The sequence below is a fragment of the Mirounga leonina genome, unplaced genomic scaffold (assembly GCF_011800145.1).
Source record: "Mirounga leonina isolate KUSES-001 unplaced genomic scaffold, KU_Mleo_1.0 Mir_95, whole genome shotgun sequence".
NCBI lineage: Eukaryota > Metazoa > Chordata > Mammalia > Carnivora > Phocidae > Mirounga > Mirounga leonina.
Window position 1 is genome coordinate 581,579 of NW_023270865.1, and position 24,476 is coordinate 606,054.

At 65.4% G+C, this 24,476-nt stretch overlaps 1 protein-coding gene across 6 annotated transcripts in view; it reads right to left on the minus strand.

Annotated features, from left to right (window-relative positions):
- SLC12A7 (solute carrier family 12 member 7) overlaps nucleotides 1-24,476 on the minus strand; it is a 41,281-nt gene that overhangs the window by 2,301 nt on the left and 14,504 nt on the right. For 3 of the 6 annotated variants that reach the window (XM_034998924.1, XM_034998930.1, XM_034998929.1), the window contains 23 exons: nucleotides 24,347-24,438; nucleotides 23,841-23,966; nucleotides 21,124-21,270; nucleotides 19,817-19,871; nucleotides 18,700-18,830; nucleotides 16,765-17,006; nucleotides 15,964-16,175; nucleotides 15,366-15,533; nucleotides 14,764-14,862; nucleotides 14,202-14,259; nucleotides 13,621-13,795; nucleotides 12,173-12,291; nucleotides 11,802-11,900; nucleotides 11,259-11,378; nucleotides 10,528-10,632; nucleotides 9,991-10,159; nucleotides 7,483-7,678; nucleotides 7,014-7,183; nucleotides 6,803-6,934; nucleotides 4,665-4,772; nucleotides 3,467-3,645; nucleotides 3,066-3,080; nucleotides 514-647 (listed from right to left, as the gene is read on the minus strand). In XM_034998924.1, the coding sequence (XP_034854815.1) occupies nucleotides 514-647; nucleotides 3,066-3,080; nucleotides 3,467-3,645; nucleotides 4,665-4,772; nucleotides 6,803-6,934; nucleotides 7,014-7,183; nucleotides 7,483-7,678; nucleotides 9,991-10,159; nucleotides 10,528-10,632; nucleotides 11,259-11,378; nucleotides 11,802-11,900; nucleotides 12,173-12,291; nucleotides 13,621-13,795; nucleotides 14,202-14,259; nucleotides 14,764-14,862; nucleotides 15,366-15,533; nucleotides 15,964-16,175; nucleotides 16,765-17,006; nucleotides 18,700-18,830; nucleotides 19,817-19,871; nucleotides 21,124-21,270; nucleotides 23,841-23,966; nucleotides 24,347-24,438 (3,051 nt within the window). The other 3 variants (XM_034998925.1, XM_034998927.1, XM_034998926.1) reach the window with 3 other exon arrangements.

Genomic DNA, 24,476 nt, shown 5'->3' on the forward strand with positions numbered 1-24,476 from the left:
GTGCCCCCCGTCTCCAGGAAGACGCCCAGCCCGGGAGCGGGCCAGGCAGGAGCTCAGAGCCAGCACCGGAACCCACGGCGAGCAGGGTATGGGGTTAGGGGTGTGGTGACTGCCCCCACACTGGGCGTTTCGGGGCCAGGGCTCTGTGTCCGTGTTCATATCACCCGTGGTCCAAATTCCTGCATGTGCCAGGTTCTTCACGGAGGGCCTGAGCTGCCCAGGATACCCCGCACATTTACGGCTTCCTCAGTCACTGATGCCCCAAACCAATCAAGAACTGTTCACCTGGGGCCCCCAGTTTCTGGCACTCAGACCGGGGGGCCAAGTCTGCCCCTCCACCTGGTCTGCGCAGGTTTAGCCCAGGGGCTGGAGGCTCTGGCACCAGGGGCCACGCTTCAGGCCCCACTGCTCCCGCCCCCAACCCAGGAATCCTCCGGGCAAGACAGCCCTGTCCCCGGGAGGTGGAGCGGCCCAGCCTTCCCCGTCCTGCTGGGCTGCACGCACAAAGGATACAGTTCTCATCCCCCTGCCGGTTTCTGGGGGGCCCCGGCATGTTCAGCAGGACAAGCTGCGCGCCCCGGGACCTGCTGAGGACGACACCGTTGAGCTTCACGGCCGTGTGCATCCTCCTGACATTGGACTGGTTCCTGCGGGGGGAGGACCACTTGGTGCTCCGGCCCACAGCTCTGGGCGCCAGGCCGGCCCGAGCCCTGTGAGCCCAGCTCAGTCCCGGGGAAAAACATCAGGATTCAAATGGCGTCACCTCCCCCAAAGACCCCACGGGGGAGGAGACTCCATTGAGGCTGGTGAGCACCGACCGGGGACATTACCCACCAACAAGAAGGCTTTGGTCTCCGAACGTTCTACAAACCGAGCTTCTCCAACTAGGAGCAGTGTCCCCTGCTGCAAACAGCGCACTGTTGAGCATGAAAGGCCCTAACCCCACCCCACCTGGGAGCCTCGGGGTCACGGCCCAGCCCTGCTCCACGCTCAAGTGAGCACACAATGGCATCTCACTCGTCCTGACGGGCTGGGGGCGCAGGGGAGCCCAGACATGCTGTGCAGGGAGACGCCCAGGCGCCTGGCGCCCAGGCTGGAGATTCTGGTCGAGAATGAGACTTCAAGGTCCATCCCGGGCTGGGCAGCGTGCCTGCTGCCCTTGGCGAATGGCCGATGGGCAAGCGCTTCCAACGCTCAGCAACCCAGGCCCTGCCCCTCGTCCTCAGCAACCACCGGCTCTGCGCACTCCACTGTGCACCGATGGTCCTCCAAGAGTCCCAGGCAGACCCCTGCCCGCCCGCCTGCACTCGGCCCCATCCTCGTCTACCCCACGTGCGCCAGGTGGCCACAGCCCCCATGGGTCCCCACGGGCTGAGTGTGTCCCAGGAAGCAACTCAGGAGACGCAGTCTGGGCGAGCTAACCGCCTCCAAGACGTCCATACCCGAGCTGGAAAACCTGGCAACTCTGCCAGTTCTCGGGTGGCCTGCGCGATGGAATCCGCGGGCAGCCCGGCTGTGTCGGCTGCAGCCCTGCCAAGAGCAGGGCACCCTGCCACAGACTTGGGGGGGGGGGGGGCAGACAGAGGCCAGGGCACAGGGGGGGGGGGGGGCCCGCTGGGGCCGCGTCTGGGTCACGCCCTGTCACCAGCTCAGCCCTTGAGCCAAATACACCACATCACAACCACCAATTCCCAGGAGGAAAACAGGGAGCCGGGCCTCTTTCTGTCCAGTTTCGCCTGATAAAATTACAGACTGGGCACCTGTCCACGGCACAATCAGGGATCTTCCATTACAAGACCATGAGTTAGCTGCCTGGATAGACCACAATTACCAGTGTTTGGGGACAAGACTCACTCCAGAAATGAGCGTCTGTGTGGTATCGAAGGATCCCTTACGGCTGAAAGCCTGAAAACACATATAATCTGAAAATCAGGGGTTTGGGTCTGGCTGGAAGGGCCCTGGGCTCCAGGGTGACATGCCTTGTGGAGGTCACAGGGGCGCGGAGATGGCCAGTTTGGCTCTTGTGTTTCCAGGAAGCCAGCAGAAACCTGCATTTGCTCCCCACAGCGGGCCGTAAATGCATAGGGTAAGGGAGCCGGTCATCCGTATACTGAATCTGGTGGGGCAGAGCCTCTGCTGAGGCTGGGGGTGGTGGGCCGCCTGGGGCAGAGGAGGGGCAGGTGAGCGATGAGCACGTGGCCAGCATGGGGGGGAAGCTGGGGTTCCAGTCCCTGGGCTCCTGGGGGCCACACAGCACGGACAACGGACCAAACACAAGCAGACGAGCACCTGCACGCACCAACGCCCCGGGGACAGCCAGCCACCCGTCGCTCAGTCCCCTGCCCCCTACAAGCTGACCTCCCAGCCCAACCCTTGACCAGGAGCCCCCCCAGAGCCCCGGGGACAGGGTCAGCAGGCCCATGGCTCTCAGCGTTTTTGGGGAGAAACCATATTCCTGTCTTCCCGCTTTTGTTTTTGTTGACTGACTTTACCTGGGGACCTCCCCGCAGATCCCCGCATGTCTACAGGCTCCACGCCCTCCATGCCCAACCCTCAGCCTCAGTGCTCTGCTGTGGACGCCGCCCGGCCACCCCTCTGCGGGGGACACACCCGCAGGCGCTGGGGGGGCAGGGGGTGCACAGCAGCCCGTCCAGCTGCCCCCCGTGTTGGAGCATGCACAGGGTCTGTCCACACCCCTCTGCACTTCCGGGCTGCAGCTTCCTGGGTGAGCAGCACCCAGGGCCAGGGAGCAGATCTGTCCAAACACTCAGCCTCCAGGGATGCGGACGGAGCAGCTAAGAGCTACCGAGCGCCGGCCCCCCTCTGCTCCAGCGGCTCAGGACCCGCCCTCCCTGCAGCCCAGTCCTTGCGCTGCTCCAGGAGGAAGCTCAGCTGTGTGCCCTGAGCCGTCTGGACAGAGGGGGGCTGCAGCTCGTGCGGGCACGCACACACACAGAGGACTGTCCACACGTGCACACATGCACACACGGTTCACACGGCAGCATGGGCCAAGCATGCGTGGTAACAGGTCTAAGAAGCATCCTAAATAAAATGAGAAGACTTACAGATTTCCCCATTCTCTACACGGGAGAGAAAACACAAAGAATGAGTTACTTCAAGAGTGACCACGAGGATCCTGGCTGTCCTCCCCCGGCCCACCTGGTCCTTCTCCCCGGACCCTCCCCTCACTGAAGACCCTCCGGGCCCAGCCGCACCGTGCCCCCCATGCTCAGCCCAACGCCACAGGCAGAACCTGGGCCCCCGTGGGCAGCCTGCATGGGCGGTGGGGTCACAGCTGGGAGTCCCCAGCCCCCCACAAGCCCTGACCTCTAGCTGCTGGGATCCAGCAAGAACACAGACACCCGGATCCCGGCGAACGGTGGCCCGTGGGCCCGCGGGTCAGCAGGCGCATGCCTGTGACCAGTACCAGACCACGAAGCACCCCCAGCCCCCCGCCAACACTCACGGCTTCAGGCTGAAGAGGTCCTTGAATCCAGACATGCCCGGCTCCTTGTTCTTGTACTTCTCAGCGATCAGCTTCTCCTTGGTCCAGGTCATCTGCACCTTGTCTGGGGTGGACGGGGCCTGGGTTCTGGTGGCCACCACAGAATGGGACGCAGTGTTCCTGTCATGGATTAGCTGAGCCTGGCGGGAGAGCAGGAGACAGGCAACAGGACCCATTCTGTGACCTCACGTCTCCAAAACGCTCCCGAGAAGAATCGGGTGCAGATGAGAAGCCGGGACCCCGGGACCAGCCCTCCTTCGCAGGGGACCTGATGCCACCCCAAACCCCAGCCGGGGCCTTCCTCCTGGGCATCCAGACCCAACTCGGCCCTCTTCCTGCCCCAGCTCTGAAGGCAACTGAGAACAGCCCACAGCTCCGCGTTGACGAGGGGATGTATGCACCCAGAAGTCTGCACTTGACATAGCTCCACCCCACCCGCTCGTCAATCCGTCCATCCATCCCTCACTCCTTTATCCCCCGTTTATCCATCCACCTGTCTGCCACCACCCCCGTCCCCACACTCGTCAACGGCACAAAGTGAGTCAGGGAGCCCATGTTCTTGGGGCGGGGCAGGTGCACGTTGAGAAAGTCAGTGTTGCCCAAGGCAGGCCGGACAGGCCATGTGCGAGCAAGACCATGACTGAGGCCCAGAGGGAGCTGGCCTGAGGGGGCGACAGGGCTCAGGGCAGAGCCGGGTGCTGCCGAGAAACCGCAGGGTGACATGAGGGGAGGGCAGGGATGGCGCGTGGAGGGGTCAGCACGCTGGCTCTCTGGGACCCACTGTGGCTCTCGGCCAAACAAGTTACGGGAAGGAGGAGGGAGGCCATGTGGGGGCCACTGTGGTGGTTCAGACAGGAGCAGAGCTGGGAAGGCCAGAGGACGCCGGTCCGAGCAGACCCATGTGTGCAGACGGGGTCTACATGGCCCCAACCTCAGCCTGGGTGTGGAACCCTGGGGGCCATGAGGGCAGAATCGTGCCACCCGGCCATTCAGAAAGCCAGGCTGGGGACGGACGGCTCCGTGACCGCCAAGACCTGGTCCTGCTGGTCAGGCCAGCAAGCTGCGGCTGGACACCCCAAGGACACCCGCTCGGAGGGGCTGCTCCTGCCGCGTGTGCAAGTGGGGCTGCCAGGTGCCCGCCCACTCCCCGTACGCGCACCTCCCTCTCCCGCTCCGTCTTGGACAGCTGCATCTGCTTCAGCATCTGGGACCTCTGCTCCATCATCAGAGTCTTCTCGTACGTGAATGCGGAGATGTCGTTTTCAACCTAGACAGTGCGTGAAGCACGCCAAGTCAACAGGCGCTCGTCCCCGGCTGCACCTGCCGTCTGCACACCGGCTGTCCCCAGCCCACCCCAGCACCCTCAGCCCCAGTGGCCCCCAAATGGTGTGTGTGGGTGACCGCGTGAGTGGGAACTGGCCACAGCTGAATCCGTGTCTGCTCCCATGCCTGCTCCCGGGGAAGCACACGCCTCGTCCTGCAGAGGTGTCTGGAGCTTGCCCGGTGACGACAGGGCCAGGATCTTCTCCAACCCCTGGCCTGACCCTTGGCAGGTGGCCCTGGGTCCCCCCACCAGTCGATGGGGGTGGTGTCAGGCGAGCACCATGTCCTCTGCCTCTTGGGCCCGAAGACAGGGAGCGCCCTGTGACCCTCCGCAGAGCTCTCCCATCGTCTGGCAGGGCCACAGGCCCTGGTCACTGCTCCTGCAAGCTGGATCCCGTCCCACAAACGTGCGGAGATGTGTTCTGACACAGTTTCTGCGTCAATCCACCTTACTGAACTCTGGATATTTTCTCGGGTTTTCCAGATATTTAAGTGATGTCTGCACAAACGTCTCCTTGCTTCCAACACTTAAGCTCCAGCATCAGCTTCCGGAAAGGGAGACTGGTGGGCAGCCCGCTTATTGCTAACCTCTGGAGACATCTGTGGGGGGCTAGCTGTTGGCCGGGTGTCTTTGACTCTGCTGGCTAGATATGCACTGACTCTTACTCCCTGGTACTTGTTATAAAATCTATAAAGTCTACTCTTTAAAGCCACGTCTTAACGATAACCACCAAATCCTTCCCGCTCACGTGTCCTGGTTCAACACTTGGAGTAGTTTTCTAAGCCTTGCTGGCCGGGAGCATCTCCCTCCTTGTTAGTGACCCTGACTTCTTGCTGTTCAATGTTGGCCTTTGACTCTGGCCTCCCCTTCTGCCGTGAGGCTCCCTGGCTCCTGGAGACGGTGCCCTGGGCCCTCGCTGTCCACGAGGTGGGCTTGCTATGCTGGCGGGCTGGGCCCAGGGTGGAGGCTGGCCTGGCCAATGGCCCAGAAGTAGAGCACGGACCACAGGGACCCTGCCCACCTCCCAATGGAAGGACCTGGCTAAGCGGGTTCTGACCACGGTCTGCTCTTGGCCTCACCGGAGTGCATGGCCACGCGAGGCTGGACAGTGGCCTGCTCTCACGGAAGAGATGCAACTGCATCCCTAACGCCCAATGAAACAAAACTTGCAGTCATGACTGAAATCAAGCAGGGACATGGATTTTAACCATAATGCACCAACCACCTACTTAGAAAACTCAGTGAAATTAGCAGCCTTGATACACAAATATAGTCACTGCCTCACGGCGTGATCCTGCCACGCTGCACCCCATGACCGTTTCCACCCCAGTTCTGTTTGGCTTCTGGGACCTGACGTCGCATAAGGTTCCTGAATGTGGACGGGAATGGCTGGCGGGGGTGACAGCCGGGATGGGGACGGCAGAGGGCAGACGACGCAGGCGCTGCCTCGAAGACACCAGAGTGGCCACGGCGAAACAGCGTGAGCAACAGAACCACCGTGTGGTCCCGCGTAAACCCCGACATGGGGAGATCGCCAGAGTCCACGTGGCCGTGGCCAGGGGAGACACAAACAGCAGCCCCAGGAGAGATGCCACGGGCAGAAGAGCGCTCCCCCTGCCCCGGGGACCTGCTCCGGGACAGAGTCTGCAGGCGGGAACGCTGGGATCTGTAGCGGAGGAGCCTGGACTGCGGGCTCACGGCCTCTGATGGGCCGGCTGCCACGTCCGCCCGCAGGACGTGCTGAGGGGCCACGTCACATCGGGGTCCCCCCCATAACCCGCTAACCCCACCAGCCCAGCCCCGGGCCTGGCAAAGGTAAACTTCTGCAAACCCACCAGCCCAGCCCCGGGCCTGGCAAAGGTAAACTTCTGCAAAGCTGCCACAGCCCACGGAACCGGGGCAGCATGGGCCCCGTGGGAGGACGAGGCCAGCGCTACGGGACCCCGAGCCCGGGACCACGCCAGACCCCTCACCATCTCCACCACCTCCACCTCGGCGCTGATCCTCAGGTGGTACAGGAACATCTGCAGGTCCTTCTTCATCTGGATGCTGTTGTCGTCCACCTGGGCCACCGTGAAGATGCGCATCCGGCACTTCCTCCACACCTGGCGGGGGCCTCGGGGCTGGCACCTGCTGCGGCAGCCGAGCCCTGCCCCCCGCCGAGGGACCCGCCCCGCGGCCCACCTTGTGCTGCCGTAGCAGGAACGGCAGGAGCATGAGGAGGCCCCCGTCATGCACGACCCACCACACGTCGATGTCCCCGTCGCTGAAGCGCTCCTGGTTTTGTGGAAACAGGTCCACGTTTTTGGCCACCAGCAGGGCCTGCTGGGCCGCCGTGGTGTCTCGGACGGTTTCTGTGGAGAGGCGGTGGCGGGTTGCCCCAGGGACTCGCGGGCTCCAGCCAGCGTGGGAGGCAGGCGAGGCCACGGGTCCCCGGGAAGCCCCGCCTGGGGCCCGTGCTGAAGGCAGCGCAGCCTCGCTCGGCCAGCCACTGGGCCGCCGGCCCCAGGGGTGCGGGGCTCTCCGGCATCACCGCACCGCAGGGCTGGCCACAGCGGCAGCGAGGTACCACATGGTGGGGTGCTTTCTCATGGGACGTGGGACACCAGGACGCCGGTGGGAGCCCCGCCCACGGGCCAAGCACCGCACCCACCGACAAAGTTCTTCCAGGAGAAAGTGTTGTCCTCCTGCTTCCAGGACTCGGGCCACGCCATGAGCACCGTGTTGTGCTTCATGCCCCCCAGGCCGGCCGACTGGATCAGGTGGGACATGCCGTCCCGCAGGCTGGAGGAGACCACCAGCTGACAGAAGCCCTTGGTCTTCTCCACGCCCATCAGAGACCGGATGTTCTGGGGAGACAAGCTGGGTCGGTGCCTCCTCGGAGTATCCTCGCTTGTGCTCCCGGGAGACGCAGGGCCTCCCCCTTCCCCACATCCCGGCCGGCCCATGAGCCAACTGCGTGGAGGCCACATCCCCGTGGGCACCTGCCCGGCCCTTCCCCAGTGAGGCCTCCGCTCCACGAGCAGACACACGAACAGAGGCAGGAACGGTGAGGGACAAGGTCGGGGTGCACCGGCTGCTTCCATTTACGAAGCTGGGTGAATGCCCTGTGCCCCCACCTGGCCGAGACGCTCCTGGCCAGCTCAGGAGTCAGGCCACGTCAGCAAGCCCGGGTGCAAGGGGACCATGGCGCCCCTGGGTCCTTGTCCTCTTGAGACATGCTCCACCAGCCCCGCGGACGGTGGTCCCCTCCCCTCGGGGACACCACGGCTGAGCCCCCCGCTGGGCTGTACGTCTGGGGTGAAACCCAGCTGAGCCACCCACACTCCAGGTCTCGCAGCTCCCAGCACAGCGATGGGGCGGAGCCACCAGCACACGGCTCCGTCCCCAAGAGATGGAAGAGCGGGGCCAGAGGGGCCCCCGTCCCCCACATTGCTCAGACATGCTCACGCAGACTGGCAGGTGGACCAAAAACCGGAACCTGGCCCAGACCCTCGGGAGTGCACACCACCACCGACTCCACGATGTCCTCCTACGAACGACCCCACGGGGACCGAGACGTGTCTACGGACCGCTCACCATACCGCTCGGGACGCAGAAACACCAAGACCCCCAAACACAACCAGAGCGGCATCGAGGAACAGAAACCTGAACACACACACGACACGGACCGCCGAGCTGACGCAGACACACGCTGCCCAAGAACGGAAAACCGCCTCTTTACAGTAACAAGAGCGCGTGGAACACCTTCTGCAGGACTGGGGTGTTAACGAAACTAGGGAAGTCCGGGACCGCGCGTATCAGATGACAACAGCCCCCGGCGGCAAGGGGGCAGGGATGGGGGATCCGGCCATGCCACAACCGTCCGGGCCGTGGCTGCGGACTGCTGCCTTCCACGCAGCAGGGCGCCCGCCTCCCCTGTGGCCCCCGGAGAAGCCCCCGCGCAGGGAGAGCTGGAGCTGGCGCCCACGTGGCACTTGTGCAAGGTCAGAACTGAACGCCAGGGCCTCTCCCGCCACGCGGTGGGTCTGGGCCGAGCGTGTCAGCACCCGCGGGAGGCAGTCCTGCCCAAAGACGGGACAGTGTGCGTAGTGCAAGGACGACACTGCCTAAATCCACATACTGTGGCCAGCAACCGCCACGCTGGAGCCCGCGGGCTCACGGTCCTGCCGAAAAAGAACCACTGGTGCCTCCGGGAGGAGGACAGCACCCAGCGCATCTGCTGCCTTCCCTGAGTGAGGAACCCGCGAACCGCCGACGGCACAGAGCTGGCCTGTCCAGCTGAGGGAGGCGGCGGGAGGGTCGGATCCAGCACCCGCAACCCCTGGTCTGAATGCGAATGAGCCTCTGGGCGCGGCCCGGCTTGGACGCCAGCCGCAGCGCTCCTAGACACGGGGACACAGCCATCCCTCCCCCACCTGCCTGACTGCCTGAGAGTGAGAAGGACCCACCCTGGAGCAAGGGACCGAGCCGCGCCACCTGCAGGGGTGAGAAAGGGAAGACCGACGCGGGGAAGCAGGGAGGCTGCCCCCAAAAACCAGCGCTGACGTGCCTCCCACTTTGGACATGGACAGACCGTCGGAGACAAAAGCACAAGACCCGGCGGGTCTGCCTGGAAGCCCCCGGGCGTTCACGACACCAGCCGCTTCCACATGTGCCTGAAACGACCTGCACAGGCCGAGGTCAGCGTCTCCTCCAGCCAGAGCCCCTGGACACATGGGCCTGAGGCTGCCATGTGAGACAGCGAGCGTGCAGGGGACGGAGCCCAGGCCGAGCCATGGAGGGCGCCAGGGGGACATCTCCAAGGGCGGCACCGAGCGGCCCTTGGAACCAGCCTCTAACCCACACGCTCTCCGAGAGGTCTCAGCCCCCCGCCCCCGGGTGCCTTCAGCAGCCTCAGTTCTGACCCAACCGAACCCAGAAACCAGGCTCTACTACGAAACAAGGCAACAGCGCTACAAAACCATGCTCGCAGACGGCAGTGATGGAAAACGTGCTGGTCTGACCCTCCCGCGCAAGGCAGGCGGCAGCAGCGGGCCTGCCCCTCGACCGCTTCAGCCGCCAGCCGTCCCCACCCCGCCTGCGCTCCCTGCTTGGACCTCTGTCCCGCCGCCACCCGCCGCCCGCCACCATCCCGCGGACCCGGCCCGTGCCCGCCCACCTCCTCGGCCCGCTGGGCCTCCACGTGCTTGTCCAGGTAGGTGCCCTCCAGCACAGAGCCCACGATGGTCAGGCCCTTGCCGGCCTTGAGCTGAGTCGTGAGGGACAGCAGGCGGGGGTGTCTCACACGCTGCTCCTCATCCAGGCTCAGCATCACCAGCACCTGGGGCCTGCAGCACAGACCGCACTCACCAGGCGAGCCTACCCGGGGCTATAGCCCTGGGCGTCTAAGGGACGGAGGCCGGGGCTCTCAGCACAGAGGACATCCCTGACCTCCCAGAAGCGGGTGACGTGAGGCTGGCGGTCCATGCGCTTAACCTCCATCCTCGGCAGGACCCCAGGGAGGTCCACTCACCCCATGCCCCACCCACCAGGCTGATCACACCACGGCCGACCACCGTGCACTGAGAGAAGATGCTAGAAGCTTCCGAGACAATCGCTCCCCAAAAAGAGGGACCATCCCTCAAGTGTGAGGGTAGAGATGGCGCTCTGCATTCAAAGTGCGTGAGGCCAGGTCGGGGTGGGCTGGGGCGCTCACCTCCAGTTCTTGGTGTGGGGGGGGCCATGCTCCACACGCAGCAGGGCGTAGCGGGCTGCGTTTAGCGACAGACCCCGGATGCCATCACCCCACTCCTTCTCAGCCCTGCAAGAAAGGGGCAGCGGTAAGGAACCCAGGAGGGGACTCTAGGGCCAGGGCCCTGAAGCTTCCCTGGACCACAGGCCTCCAGGGGCAGCCTCCCTGAGAAGCCAGCCTGGGGTTTCTGCGACAGGATAGGGTGGGACCCTGGAGTCGGGGACACTGATGAGCACAGCAGGCTTGGTGGGCCTGGCTTCACCAGGAGTGGTCACACGCCCGACGCTCCTTGTTCACCAGCTGGGAAGAGCTGGAGGGGGCCTCCAGGCAGCGGCCGGGACCCCTCAGACCCTACCCCCGGAGGGAGCCAGGCCCCAGGGACGGACCAGGTGCTCTGGGATGCGCTCTGGGACGCTGCACACTTTACACATCACTGCTTTCACTGTATGGACTTCAAAGTTCTCAAAAAGCACATAGTAAAAAAAGCGACACAAGCGTGGAATCGATACAAAGTAGCAAACACAGCTCTGCACCCGCCGTGCCGCAGGTGTGCAGGCCCGGACAGCAGGGCCCACCCGGCTTGGGGGCCCGACTCACACCGCGAGCACCCCCCACCCCTGCACCGGGCTATGCAGACCCCACGGAGACACCCCTGCAGGGAACATCGGCCCGCGAACTCGCGCAGAGCAGCTCACCCGCGGTACTCGATGTACTTGTAGATGCAGCCGGCGATGAGCATGGCGAAGAGAGCATAGTACCAGGAGCAGATGAACATGAGCGCCAGGCACAGGCTCATGCCCAGGAAGGAGAGCGCCCTGGAGAAACACGCACCTCACACGCTTGCCACGCCTGGAACCCCGGAAACCCTCCCGGCCCCTTAACAAAGACCCTTCTCAGCTACAGCAAGGAAGCAGCCATGATGCCTGTGACCAAATCCCCCCCGCCCCGGACGCTGAACCCTCGAGGGCTGAGCCCGCCGTGGCTCCGCGCCCATGGACGCGGGACGCCCACCCACTTGCCAGGGCGCTCAAGCACCCCGCGGGCCACACGGCACAACGGGCCTCGCCCGTCCGGCACACACACCAGCAGCAGGAGACCACGTGGCCCGCGGTCACACACGGAGGCCATCCCCCCGGCAGGGACCGGGTGGCCCGGGGGACGCACACGGGCACGGGCCCGCCCGGCTCGGCGCAGGGGCACGAGGGACCCGGGGCCGTCCCGGCGGTGGGAGTGCGCACCAGTGGTAGTATCGGAAACGTGGCCGCCAGTTGGGCGTGCGCAGCAGGGTCTGCACTGCACAGGCCAGGTTCACGAACATGTAGCACATGAGGAAAAACCTGGGAGCGTAAGGACAGGGCCAGAGGAGCCGGGGGTCAGGTCCCACGTGGTCTCCCCACCCCCCCACTACAGCACTGCCCCTCCCGTCTCCCCTCCCTTCCACGGCACCATTCCACGAGGACCACCTGGCCTGCGTGACTGCGTGTCTGGTGACCCCTGAGCAGAAGGCCAGCCCCAGAGCGGGGTCACACACGCCTCCTTGTCCACAAGCGGCAGCCCCATCTCCGTGGCCTGTCCCCACACCCCTCCTACCGGGCCTGCAGTCACTCACATGGACAGGATGGGGGCCACGCTGTCCAGGGAGGCGATCAGGATGCCGGTCTCACAGATGAGGGCCGTGAGGAGCAGGGCCCATGTGGGCTCCCCGTTGGCCTTCCCATGGCCGAACACCTGCAGGGAGAGGGCAGGTGGGCTGCGAGCGTGGGGGGCAGAGGCCACAGGACAAAAGCCCGTGTCCCAGTGAGAAGCCCAGCTTCCCAGGGGCAGCCCAGAAGGGCTCAGGGACGGGACAGAGGCAGAAGCGGACTTTCACAACCTGTCCTGAACCCTCCCCGGCTCTGGGAGGAAAAGCTGACACCCAGAACCGAGAAGGCAGACGGTGGCCGAGGTACCGTCAGGCCTGGGCCTCACAGCGGCGTCAGCGAGGGTGAAGGTGACCCCTCCATGCGCAGGACGGATGGGGGCCTCCGGGGCATCCTGAGGCCGGCCTCGCGGGGGCAGGCGCAGGGTCCCCGCGGCACACACACATGGAGAACCGTGAGGACCCTTCGCCCACTGCCACACGGGGAAGGACCACATGGAGACCACAGCTGCCTCCAGGGACCCCAGCTTCCAATGCTTTTCTAGCACAGTCCCTGCTGCCCAGGGGCTCTGGGAACAGACACGCAGGGCATGCCACAGACATGCGGAATGACACCAGAAACAGACTCGGGGAGGGGGCACCAGGGACACAGCAACACCCCCAGAGCAGAACCCAGTCTGCACCGAGCCAACAGACGGAGCTGTGAAGTCTGCCAGAACCTTCCAGGGAGTGAAGGTGAGGACTGTGCTCTGAAGGGGGGAGGACCAGCCCCCACCCAGATGATGAACACACACGAAGGGGTCCCGTGTGCCCCCGAGCCCCAGAGTGAAGCCCTGGCCCCAGCCCCTCAGAAGGCGACTCGACCATGTTTGCAGATGTGAGCTTTACAGGCGGTCCTAATCTAAGTGACCGGTGTCCTTGTGAGAAAGACGAACAAAAGCACAGGGAAGCCACGTGGGGACTCGGGGAAGGTGGGAAGGTGGTGACACACCAAGGACAAACTAGCTTTGGAGCGCCCCCCCCCCCCCCCCCGTCTGGGACTTTTCCGCTCACATCCCAGGGATGTGAGCAAATCCCCGTGTGTTGTCTGAGCCCCCAGCCTGTGGCGTGTGGTGCAGGGAGGACGCTGCACCCAGCAGGAGAGACACCGGCCCTGAGGAAATGGAGGCTCCCTGGGTTGCTCCTCTCAATGTTCCCACAGCCCAGGGCGGTGAGGGGCCACCCCCCGTCCCCGACATGCACTGCGCCCTCAGCCCCGTGACCACCCAGGGCGAGGCTGCCAGGCTGATGGTGGGGACCTGGGTCCCACAGTCCGTAACCGTGAAGACCATGCTCCGGGGGCAGACCCTCAGGGACCCTCGCAGACACACCCCTTCCCGCGGGGCCCCCTGCTCTCAGAAGGGCGGCCACCCGCTCACCTGTAGGAAGGGGATGATGCCGTCTCGGGCGATGGCCTGCAGCAGGCGTGGTGCCCCTGTGAGGCTCTGCAAGCCAGCACCACAGGTCGAGAAAAAGGAGCCGATGACGATGACCCAGGGGGACGGCCAGGCCAGCATGCCGATGACCAGCTTCCCCTGCAGGGCCTCCCCAAACCTGTGGGTCGGGTGGGCGGGCTTTCAAACACAAGCTGAAGACATGAACGTCTTCCCACGCTCTGAGCCGGAGCGAGGCCACTCCCACCCTAAGTGTCCTTTCTCAGGCGCAGGGAAACCACGGTCACTCCTGAGAAGTGGCTCGGCATGGCCGCGCTGTCCGGAACCACACAGAACCCCTCACGCTCTCTCGGGCGGGAGGCTGCTCGGCAGTTCCCCAGCTCCAGGCTGGGGCAGGACAGGACCACATACCAGACCGAGCAGAAACCCCCAGGGGGGCCATGGGGCTCCCGGCTCCCCACGCGAAGGCTGAAACCCTGGGGGAGGTCCCCAGGTCAACCACCATCCACAAGAAAACCGATGCTGACCAGAAAGCTTCTAGAAGCCACAAACAAAACCCAACGTACTTATCTCGTAAGATCACGCCTTCGATGCAGGCCCCGAAGAGCACGATGCAGGACAGGTCTGTGTCTTGCGTCAAGGAAGCGGCGGGCCAAACGTCATCGGCAGGGTCTGGTGGCGGGTGGGCATGAACCAGCCCCGCGCCCCGGCTGCCCGCTCCCCACCACCCCGCGCCCCGCCGTGACCCCACGGCCCTCAGGGCGCCTTCCTCGCGGCTCCATCCTGCTTCCAGTTGAGTCAGGCTGCACACAGCCCGCTGACCACCACGGGCACCGGGCAGGGGACGCTGGCTCACTCGGCAAGGACAGACCTCGGCAACCAGCACGAGGACGCTGCGCACAGCACCAGGCCCCGCACCCGCAGTTACGGGCCACCCCCGCCTGTCACGTGTGACGACGTGGGTGCCCCACGCAGTTTACCGACAGTGGCTCGGACTGCAGCCGGCGTGAGCTCGGCGACCTGGAGTCCCTCCTTCTCCCTCATCAGGCAGACGCCAGCCCGGCTCCCCGTGGGGCGGCGGCGGCCAGAGCATCGGGGCCTCCCTCACCTCGGCCCCTTTGAGGATACAGATGAAAGACGTCGTCACGATGGCCAAAATGGTCCCTGTGGGGATCGACTTCTGGGCATCCCTGAGGTCCCCGGACCGGTTCGAGCCCGCCATGATACCTACAGGAGCCGCCGGAAGAGCCCCCAGTTACCACAGACCCAGAACACGCCGCCGGCCACGCCCTTGGCCACGACTCACGGGGAGGGCGTGGGACTAAAGAGAAGCGCCTGGAACCCGTGCCCGCCTGCAAACTGTGGGGCTCCAGCTGGTGGAGGGGAAGCCCGAGCGGCGGCCGAGGGCCCGGGCAAGGGCCAGACGTGCCGACAGCTGCTAGCTCCCGCTGTGCACCGGGCCGCTGAGGGGTGTCCTGGCAGGGGATGAGGCACTGGTGCGCCGAGGGTCGTCCCAGAAAGTCAGATGAAGGTCGTGGGAGGATGGCCCTCGGGTCCACGCACAGCCTCCACAGTCAGTGACCTCGAGTGCTGCTGGTCAGTCGGCAGTGCTTGGGACAAAGCTCCTTCCCACACCCCGATCAGCACGCGGGGGGCAGCAGAGACCCTGCCACTCGTTTCCTGGGGGGCTGGGGCAGGTGTGCACACTGAGGTACAGGGCAGGGCCTCACCGGTCACGGAGGGGAAGTAGATCCCAACCAGCATGGTGAAGTAGGTCATGATGTCCGTGAGGACGTAGGGCAGGCCGCTGGCCCTGCTCTCCTCTGGCACAGGGACCGACGGCGTGCTCTTCCTCTCCACAAACGCCCCCTTGTCTGCATACGCGCTCCACAGGTTATCTGCGGGGGCAACAGGCCAGTAACAGGTTCCAGAACCTTCTGCCGGGCTCCTGCCATCAGGAAGGCCTGGCAGAGGCGGCGGGGGTGGATGGGCTCCAACTTCACACAAGGACGTGCAACCTCTCCTCCCAGAACCAGCCGGACCAGCCCTGTCGCCCCCGACCACGACCCCGTGTGCGCCCAGCAGCAAACCCCAGAAGGAAGGGTCTGCTGACCCGCAGGCTTTGCCACCTGGTGCTGACCACGGCTGCAGCTCCAGGGGCAAGGTGCCCACAGGGGGGCACCTTTGTCTGCAGGGCCTGGTGCTGGGCTCCCTCCCCTGCTGGGGGCCCCCACCGCCAGAACGCATTCACGGTGGGCCCCGGGGGTGCCAAGAATGAGAGCAGAGGGGGAGGGCCGGCGCGGTCCCACATGGCCCTGGGGCGCTCACCCAGGAGGACGCCGCTGGCCACGCCGGGGATGCCCTGGATCTCCGTGACGTTGTTCTGGGCGAAGTACTCGTCACAGGTGGCGTTGGGCATGGAGCTGTTGCAGAAAATGCCCCAGAGCGCGGTGGGCATCGTGCTGTTGTCGGCGGCGAGGAACTTGGCACAGACGTCGAAGCCACGTCTGGACAGGGTGCGATTTCCCAGCAGACAGACCCTAGCGCGGGGGTCGGGCGTGAGGGCACGTGCGGCCCTTGTGAAGCACCTCCTACTGCTCTGCTTCGGACACCCCACTCTGGGCGACGGGAACGCCCCGCAGGCTGCAAGGGATGGCTGCTGCTCATGCCAGTGGCCTCCCAGCCCGCCGGGCCCCTCCTGGACCAGCCCGACGGGCCACGGGCAGCTCGCTCACTCGCTGTGACCTCGGGCCACTTCCCTGGGACTGGGCATCCACGTGCGTAAGAGGGACAAGAAAGAAACCCACTGGGGCCGGGCGGGGGTGCTCCTGCAAGGACTAGGGGAGCTGGGGAGCCAGGGCACGGGGCGCACGGAGGTCGGGCCACCCCAGGAGGAGCTCAGTGCTGCCGTCCTCGGGGCCAGCAGCACCCTGTCCGCCCCGGACCTTCAGCGGACCCATCCCACTCGTGCAGATGGCGCGGCCGCACGAGCACCCTGATGGCTCATCCCCAAGCCCGGCGTGAGCACGGGCATCTGCGTCCCACGGAACCACCACCCCGGCCCGACCACGTGGTCACGGGCACAGACAAGGTTTGCAGGATGGGCCGGCTCTCAGGCCCAGGACTCACGGGATGTCCGGTGGGTCGAAGGCGGTCTTGATAACACCGGCATAGATGGCAAGGATAGACAGCACCACACAGGCCAGGAACACCAGGGCCAGCTTGTTGACATACTTGACGCCCACGAAGACCACCATGGCCATGAGCACCAACGTGCACGTCCCGTACACGCGCATGTTGTGCAACATGGCTGCAGCCTCGCCTTCCGCCGTGTCTGCCTGGATGATGGCCGCACTGGGGGAGATGTAGGTCTGCGGGGGACGGACGGGGTCAGGAAGGGCCGTCAAGCACCCCTGCCTGGAAGGTGGCCCCACAGGGGGGCACCTTTGTCTGCAGGGCCTGGTGCTGGGCTCCTCCCCCTGCTGGGGGCCCCCACCACCAGAACGCATTCACGGTGGGCCCCCGGGGTGCCAAGAATGAGAGCAGAGAGGGAAGACTGCAGAGAGACATTGCCCCGGGGTCAGTGTCGTGGAAGCTGGCCTGTGGACGGCACCCCCAGCTCAGCCTGCAGGCCGGGGGCCACCGCGCCCTAACCATCCGGGAGTGAGAATGTTTCTGGGGGAGGCCTAGTGAGCACGCGCAACATAAACTGAGTGGGGACGACAGGACGGACCAATTCCTGGGCGGCCCTGCCTCCGCCAACAGCTGAGGCCCTGAAGGCCACGGCCGCGCGGCTGACCCCGGGCTCAGGTCTGCAGCCCGTCACACACGCGGACGTTGACCTGGCAAGACTGACCTGGCGGCGGAGTCCAAGGGCAGCCGAGGGCACAGGGGTCACTGCCGCACGGCCACGGTCGCCAGCCACGGCCCCAGCACCAAGAGGGGGACACAGCCACAGACGGACCCCCGGGTCACTGCTGCATGGCCACGGTCACCAGCCACGGGCCAGCACCGAGAGTGGGACATAACCACGGACGGACCCCGGGTTACTGCCGCACGGCCACAGTCGCCAGCCACGGCCCCACACCGAGAGGGGGACGCAGCCACGGATGGACCCCGGGTCACTGCTGCATGGCCACAGTCGCCAGCCACAGCCCAACACCGAGAGGGGGACACAGCCATGTACAGAACCCCCGGGTCACTGCTGCACGGGCAGGGTCGCCAGCCACAGGCCAGCACCGCGAGGGGGACGCAGCCACAGACGGACCCCCGGGTGACTGCTGCACGGCCATGGTCGCCAGCCACAGCCCAGCACTGAGAGGGGGACGCAGCCACAGACGGACGCGGCCACGGACGGACCCCCTGGGTCACTGCTGCATGGGCAGGGTCGCCAGCCACAGGCCAGCACCGCGAGGGGGATGCAGCCATGGACGGACTCCCCGACTGACTGCTGCATGGCCACGGTTGCCAGCCACGGCCCAGCACGGAGAGGGGGACGCAGCCACGGATGGACCCCGGGTCACTGCCACACGGCCACAGTTGCCAGCCACGGCCCCAACACCGAGAGGGGGACACAGCCATGGATGGAACCCCCGGGTCACTGTCGCACGGGCAGGGTCACCAGCCACGGGCCAGCACCGCGAGGGGGATGCAGCCATGGACGGACCCCCCGACTGACTGCTGCATGGCCACGGTCGCCAGCCACGGCCCAGCATGGAGAGGGGGACGCAGCCACGGACAGACCCCAGGTCACTGCTGCACAGCCAGTCGCCAGCCACGGCCCAACACCGAGAGGGGGACACAGCCATGGACGGACGCAGCCACGGACGGACCCCCTGGGTCACTGCTGCACGGGCAGGGTCGCCAGCCATGGGCCAGCACCGAGAGTGGGACATAGCCACGGACGGACCCACAGGTCACTGCTGCACGGCCACAGTCGCCAGCCACGGCGCAGCCCAAGAGCCCGAGGCAGGCGTCAGAGTGAGGGGGCTGGCTGAGGGGGCCCGTGTGCCTTGGGAGGGACTCCTTGGGGTCCAGAAAACCAGCCCAAAACAAGGCACTTACCAAAAAAATCTCAATGGTCCCCAGAATATACATGGCCCCGGCGAATGTCGTGCCCAGGTAGAAGCAGAGGCCGACGGCACCCCCGAACTCAGGCCCCAGAGACCGCGATATCATGTAGTACGAGCCACCAGCTGCCAATGGGACAGAGAAGCTGCAGGTCAGCATCGCACCGTTTACTGTGAGGCCAACGCTGGACCCAACACTGCGATTCTGTGCACTTCGCCCCAAAAAGGCTGAGGATGCCTGTGGCTGCTGGAGCACCGTCCCCGGACCCGGCTGGTGGACGAGGACACATCACTGTGGATGCACACGTCCACACCACTGCCACGCGCTGGGGCATGGAGCCTCCGGGGACAGGCGGCCTCCCTGGGACCTGGAGACGCAGCACAGCGTCCCTCCCGGTCCTCCTCGCCTGAGGCCCCTGCCCACCCAGCCGAGCCCCCCCCAGACCGAGGGCCATCCCCAGAGCCCCCACAGCCCCTCCGCTCTCCAGACCTCCACCCCGGCCACACAGCGCCTGTGGCAGGCACTGCCCACCCTGGCGCTTTGGTTTATTTCTAGATAATGAGGGTCTGGGAGAAATTAACTGCAGAACCAAAAGCAGGAAGCGGCTCCTAAAATGGCAGGGTCTCCAACCACAGATCAAAGGCGAAATTTCCTAAGGAAGTTCGGGAAGTGTTCACGTAGGTTCCCACAGGGAGCAGAACCCCAACGTCACAGCACCTTGAGCGCAGGGTCAGGCGCTGGTGACAACCTGGTTTCAGGACAGCCCATGGTGCCCTCAGGGGACACAAGACACCGCCCAGGACACCAGGCACCAGCTCTCGGTGCACCGTTGAGAGCCGGGAGCCCGTGAGCACCTCTGCCTGGAGGCGGGGTCCCTGCTGATGGCTTCCGGGAGAGCCTGGCTGTGCAGAGTCGCCCCCGTCTGCCCGCCCGCCTGCCCACCAGATGTGGAGGTCTCCGTCCTCCAGGCTGGCCGCCAAGCAGGGAAGGGCACATGCACACTGAGGCCCTGAGGGGCAGAGTGCTGCCCGTCTCGGCGGAGGCCGCCCTGGGTGGGGTGCTCAGCAGGGCTCAGCTTGGGACCCCACACAGCCTGCCCCAGGACCCTTACCTGGGACCACACCATTGGTGGCAATGGCACTCATGGAGATGGCCGTCAGCATCGTCTGCAAAAACACAGATGATCCTCTCAGAAGAGAGGGCGCCTCGGGGGCCACACCCAGCCCCATCTCAAGAGGGGCTGCGGAGCAGTCAGGCACGCGGGCTCCAGGATGCTCAGGGCTGCCCCCGATCTCCCACTCAATGCCCCAAGCTGAGCTCCTGCAGGCCACTCAGAAATACCCAACTCAGGACCCCACCTGGAATGAAAGGCCAGCTCCTGCCTGGGTGCCCGCCCGCCATGGGGTGCAAGGGGGACCCCATCTGGATGCCCGCCGTGGGGTGCAAGGGGGACCCCATCCTGGTACCCGCCCACCCTTGGGGTGTAGAGGACCCCATCTGGGTGTCTGCCCCACCATGGGGTGCAAGAGGGACCCTGTCTGGGTGCCCGCCCGCCCATGGGGTACAAGGGGGACCCCATCTGGGTGCCCGCCCTGGGGGTTGGATGCAGGACCTCCAGAGCTGTCCCGGGTGGGTCTGCCTCCAGTGCCCAGCACGGCTCAGAAGTGACCACACCACAGGCTGGGGGGCAGCCTGCAACCGAAGGACCAGAAGGAACAGCCTCGGGAGAGCTTAGGGTCTCAATGGTCACCGTGATCCCACCAGGCGCAGCTTTGGCTTAAGGTCCCACTTAAAAAAAACCCTGGTCCTTATCCCGATTTTTATTTGGTTTTATGGCAACTACTCTAGATCCATCCAGATTTCCCCAGGAAAAAAACGTCACAGGAGGAAGGACGGGACAGTTTAGAAGGTGAGGCCACAGCCCGCGAGGCTGCAGGGGGCACAGTCTGTGTTGTCTGAATTCTTGGGGTCGGAGCGCTCACACCTGGGGGATGAGAGGAGCCGAGTTCCGGTCTCCAGGACAAGTGTGGGGGCAGGCGAGCCTGAGGCTGCCACAGCAGGTGCCCAGGACGTGCAGGGCCCACGGCCGACCCAGGAGCAGTGGGAACACTGAGCGCCACCGGACGCAGACGCCTGGGCACACGCAGGGGTGGGGAGCCGGGGTCGGGGCGGAACAAGTCACTGGCGTGGGCCCTTCCTTCAAACAGGGAGCCCAGGAGCTTCCGAACTGGAAGGGACCGTGTCAAACGTGGGCCCTCACGCATGCTGACCGTGCCCTCAGAAGCCCCCGGCCACGTCCTCCCCCAGACGCAGGGACGGAGTCCGGCTGGCCCTGATTTCCCCCCGCAGGCACCAGTGCCCGTGGAGGCTACCCTGGGCGGACCCCGGGGCCTCAGCACAGGGCCCTCCACCACTCACGCAGGTGCAGCACATGAACACGATGAGGAAGGACTCCAGCACGCCGGCCGCCCCCACGATCCACGTCAGCCGCAGGAAGAGGATCACCCCGAGGATGTTCTGGAGGCAGGGCAGGTAGACACCAATGAAGGTTCCCATGCGCGGGCTCTGAAAGAGAGCACAGTGGTTCCAGGGGGGCCAGCCACGGCAGGCGCCCGTGCACAGCGGACGCTGAAGGGAGGCTGCACAGGCTGCACGGCTGGGGGAAGCCAGGCCACCCCTGGAAGGGAGGCTTTGGGAGGAATCCTCAAGAGGGCGGGCTCGGGAGGACCTGAGACCACGTCGCTGCCAGGGAGCAGGGAGGCGCCACGAGGACAGCCACGGCAACGTCGGCGAAGCTGAGAGCAGGACGAGCCAGGCCCTGTCCAGCGGGCGGGGGGCAGCTCAGGGTTCCGAAGGCCCAGGCGGGAGATGGGCGGCTGCCCCCTAACCACGCCGAAGTCCCCGCAAAGCCAAGTCCCATAAAATCAGCAGTGCCTCAATCAAACCCGCCAGAAAGTTCCGATGGGACACGCGGCCGCATGAGCCCGGGGGGGCAATCTCCGGGGTGACCGAGGATGCAGAGCTGGGAGGTGCCTGACGGGGTGTCCTCTGAAATCCTGGAGGCCACCAGGGCTCAGCACACCAGCCGGGCGGGCAGGCGGCCGGCAACCAGGCCAGAAGCCAGCACAGAGGGCGGACCCCACTGGGGTCCCAGCCCATCCTGTCCCACAGCTGGCCTGACACCGTGGTCAGGGGCACACTCGAGATCTCGAGACTGACTGAAAACAATGCTCAACGGGAAAATATCTCAAACTCAGGTGAATAAAAGAATCCACACAATTGGGGAAGATTTGCTTTAGAAACATTTGCTGCGAGTAGAGGGGCTGCAGACAAGGGCCCGGGAGGTCAAGGGCCCAGGCGGCGGCTCTGCTGACCTGCACCCACATTCAGGGAGGCAGGGGGCCTCTCAGGGTCCAAGGACTGGCGTGCACCCAGGAACGCCTGTCCCCATGAGCCGGGACGGGTCAGGGCCACAGGGCCCCGTGGGATTCCCAGGAAAAGACTCTGAGGCACAGGGGGTCCCTGGGTCTGGACACCTGGGACACTCGGCTCCCTTTTAACGCGGGGCCTGTGTGGCGTCCCCAGCCCACACACTGCCCACCCACAGGGCCCCCGGAGTGGTCACAGGGCCGGCGGAGAGCACCCCAGGGACTTCCCCGTTGTGTGAAAGGGGACAGTGGTGCCAGGCAGGGCACGGCTTCTCGTTCACGGTTCGATTAACGCGTCAGGCAGCCAGCCCCAGCTGCTGCAGGGTGTCCACTGATGTCCTGCCGGCAGTGGCCAGGCAGACCCCGAGTCACCTAGGAAGGGCAGGACGGGCCTCCCACTCTCTCCTAAAGGCAGCTTTGACGATCAGCCCAGCTGCACGTGAGGTCCAGAGCCCTGGAAATGGCGCCCTGCAGGGGGGCTGGGTCTCTGGACACACCCTCCTGTACCCGGGGGGACAGTGGACAGTAAGGGCAGTCCCCACACCCCGAGGACCTAGTCAGTCCCCAGTGGGGCGGATGATTCATCCCAACCAGAACCCGTCCACCTGTCTACAGGACAGCTGTGCTGGATCGCTCCTGCGATGGCAGGGGACAGAGGCCAGGCAGCACCCCTGCCTCAGGGACAGGACCTCCCAGGTCCTGATCTGGCCATGGGTCACAGGGAAGGACGTGCTGGGCTGCGCCGGACAGCGGGGGCCAGCGAGGGACAGTGGGGGGGTCAGGGGGGGACAGCGAGGGTACAGCGGGGGGACAACGGGGGCCAGCAGGGGCCAGCGGGGGCCAGCGAGGAACAGCAGGGGAGCGGGGGCCAGGGGGGGCCAGCGGGGGGCCAGCGGGGGGCCAGCAGGGGCCACAGTGGGCTCCACGAGGCAACGAGCCGGGCCAACCACAGGAAAGCCCGGTCCTACTGCCAACAGACGGCACCTTGGGACAAGCTCCAGTGGACAGAAAGACGGACAGTCCTGTGCCGGTCGCACAGAAAGGCCTGTGGCGCCCACTCCCACAGCATACACAACTGTCACCTTCCCACACGGTGTCACCGGGGACCGCTGTCCCCACTGTCCTCTGCCCCAGGAGGGCAGCCAGGGCAAGGCTGGGCCAGGAAGCCCTCACACCCCATGTCTACCACTCCGCGCAGAACGCACGACAAACACCCTGAGTGTCAAGGAAAAGCAGGACCTATCCTGCTGCATTTCCCGCACCAAGCCCCCTCTGTGGCCAGACTTCCTGACAGCCGAGGTCAGGCTGCACACAGGTGCTCAGGCAGCAGGCAGGCCTCCATGCACGCAGGGGGCCTGGCACCCCGGCCGCGTGGCTGGTGCCAAGCAGGGTGGACACAGAGAGGGAAGGGGCGGCCGTCAGGAAACCCAGGCCTTCCACCGGCTTCCACACCCCCACACCCAGCTGGCAGGAACCCCGCAGGAACGCCGACCCCCTCGCGGGGCCAGGCACTCCCCATGCTGCCTTCGTCCTACTCAAGGCAGAGAAGGCCAGTTCCCACCCTTAACTGAGCCATGTGCAGGAGAAAGGAAAGGGGTCATGTTTAACTGGGACTTGGGGAATGCCCCAGGGAGGGGGACGGTAGGGGGATGGGGACGGGGGACTGGGGGGACAGGGACGAGGACTGGACGGCGGGGATGGGCGCACCTTGACCTCACGCCTCTTGCTGTCGTCCTCGTGCTCTTCGTGCTCCACCACACCCTGGCTCAGGTTGGTGTAGTTCGCCAGCTTGTTGAGCAGTGAGGACACCATGGGGTTGCTGTCCATTTCCTCCTGTTTGGGGCCAAGACATGGTTAGTCACCTGGATCCCCAAACCCACTGGAGCAATACCCCACAGAGCTCCCAGCATTTCTAGCTCCAGATCCGAGGTCCACGGGGCTGAGATGGGCCCACATCACCCGACACATGCACACCAGGTCCCAAGTCAGGGGTCGGGGCAGAGCTCGGAGCTCCCGGCCACCCAGTAGGGGTCCAGGGTTTCCCAGATGGCCCCTCCCAAGAAGGTGGCGGCCAAGGAGGCTCCCCCTGTGCACGGCGTACAGTCAGGCAGGCAGCCCTCCACCCAACCCCCAGGTCTTGGGGCCACAGCCCCCATGCCGTGTCTGTTGAAGTCCCGGCCCTCGTGCGTCTTGTAGGAGGAAGTGTGAGTCACCTCAAAAAGCGCCATGTTCTTCCCTTCAAAGCTCTCCTGCTCCACCTCCGTGTGGTTGATGAACGGGCTGTTCTCTCGCGGGTTTCCATCTCCTGGAGGGGAACCCGCTCAGGTGAGTCTTAGAAGTGGC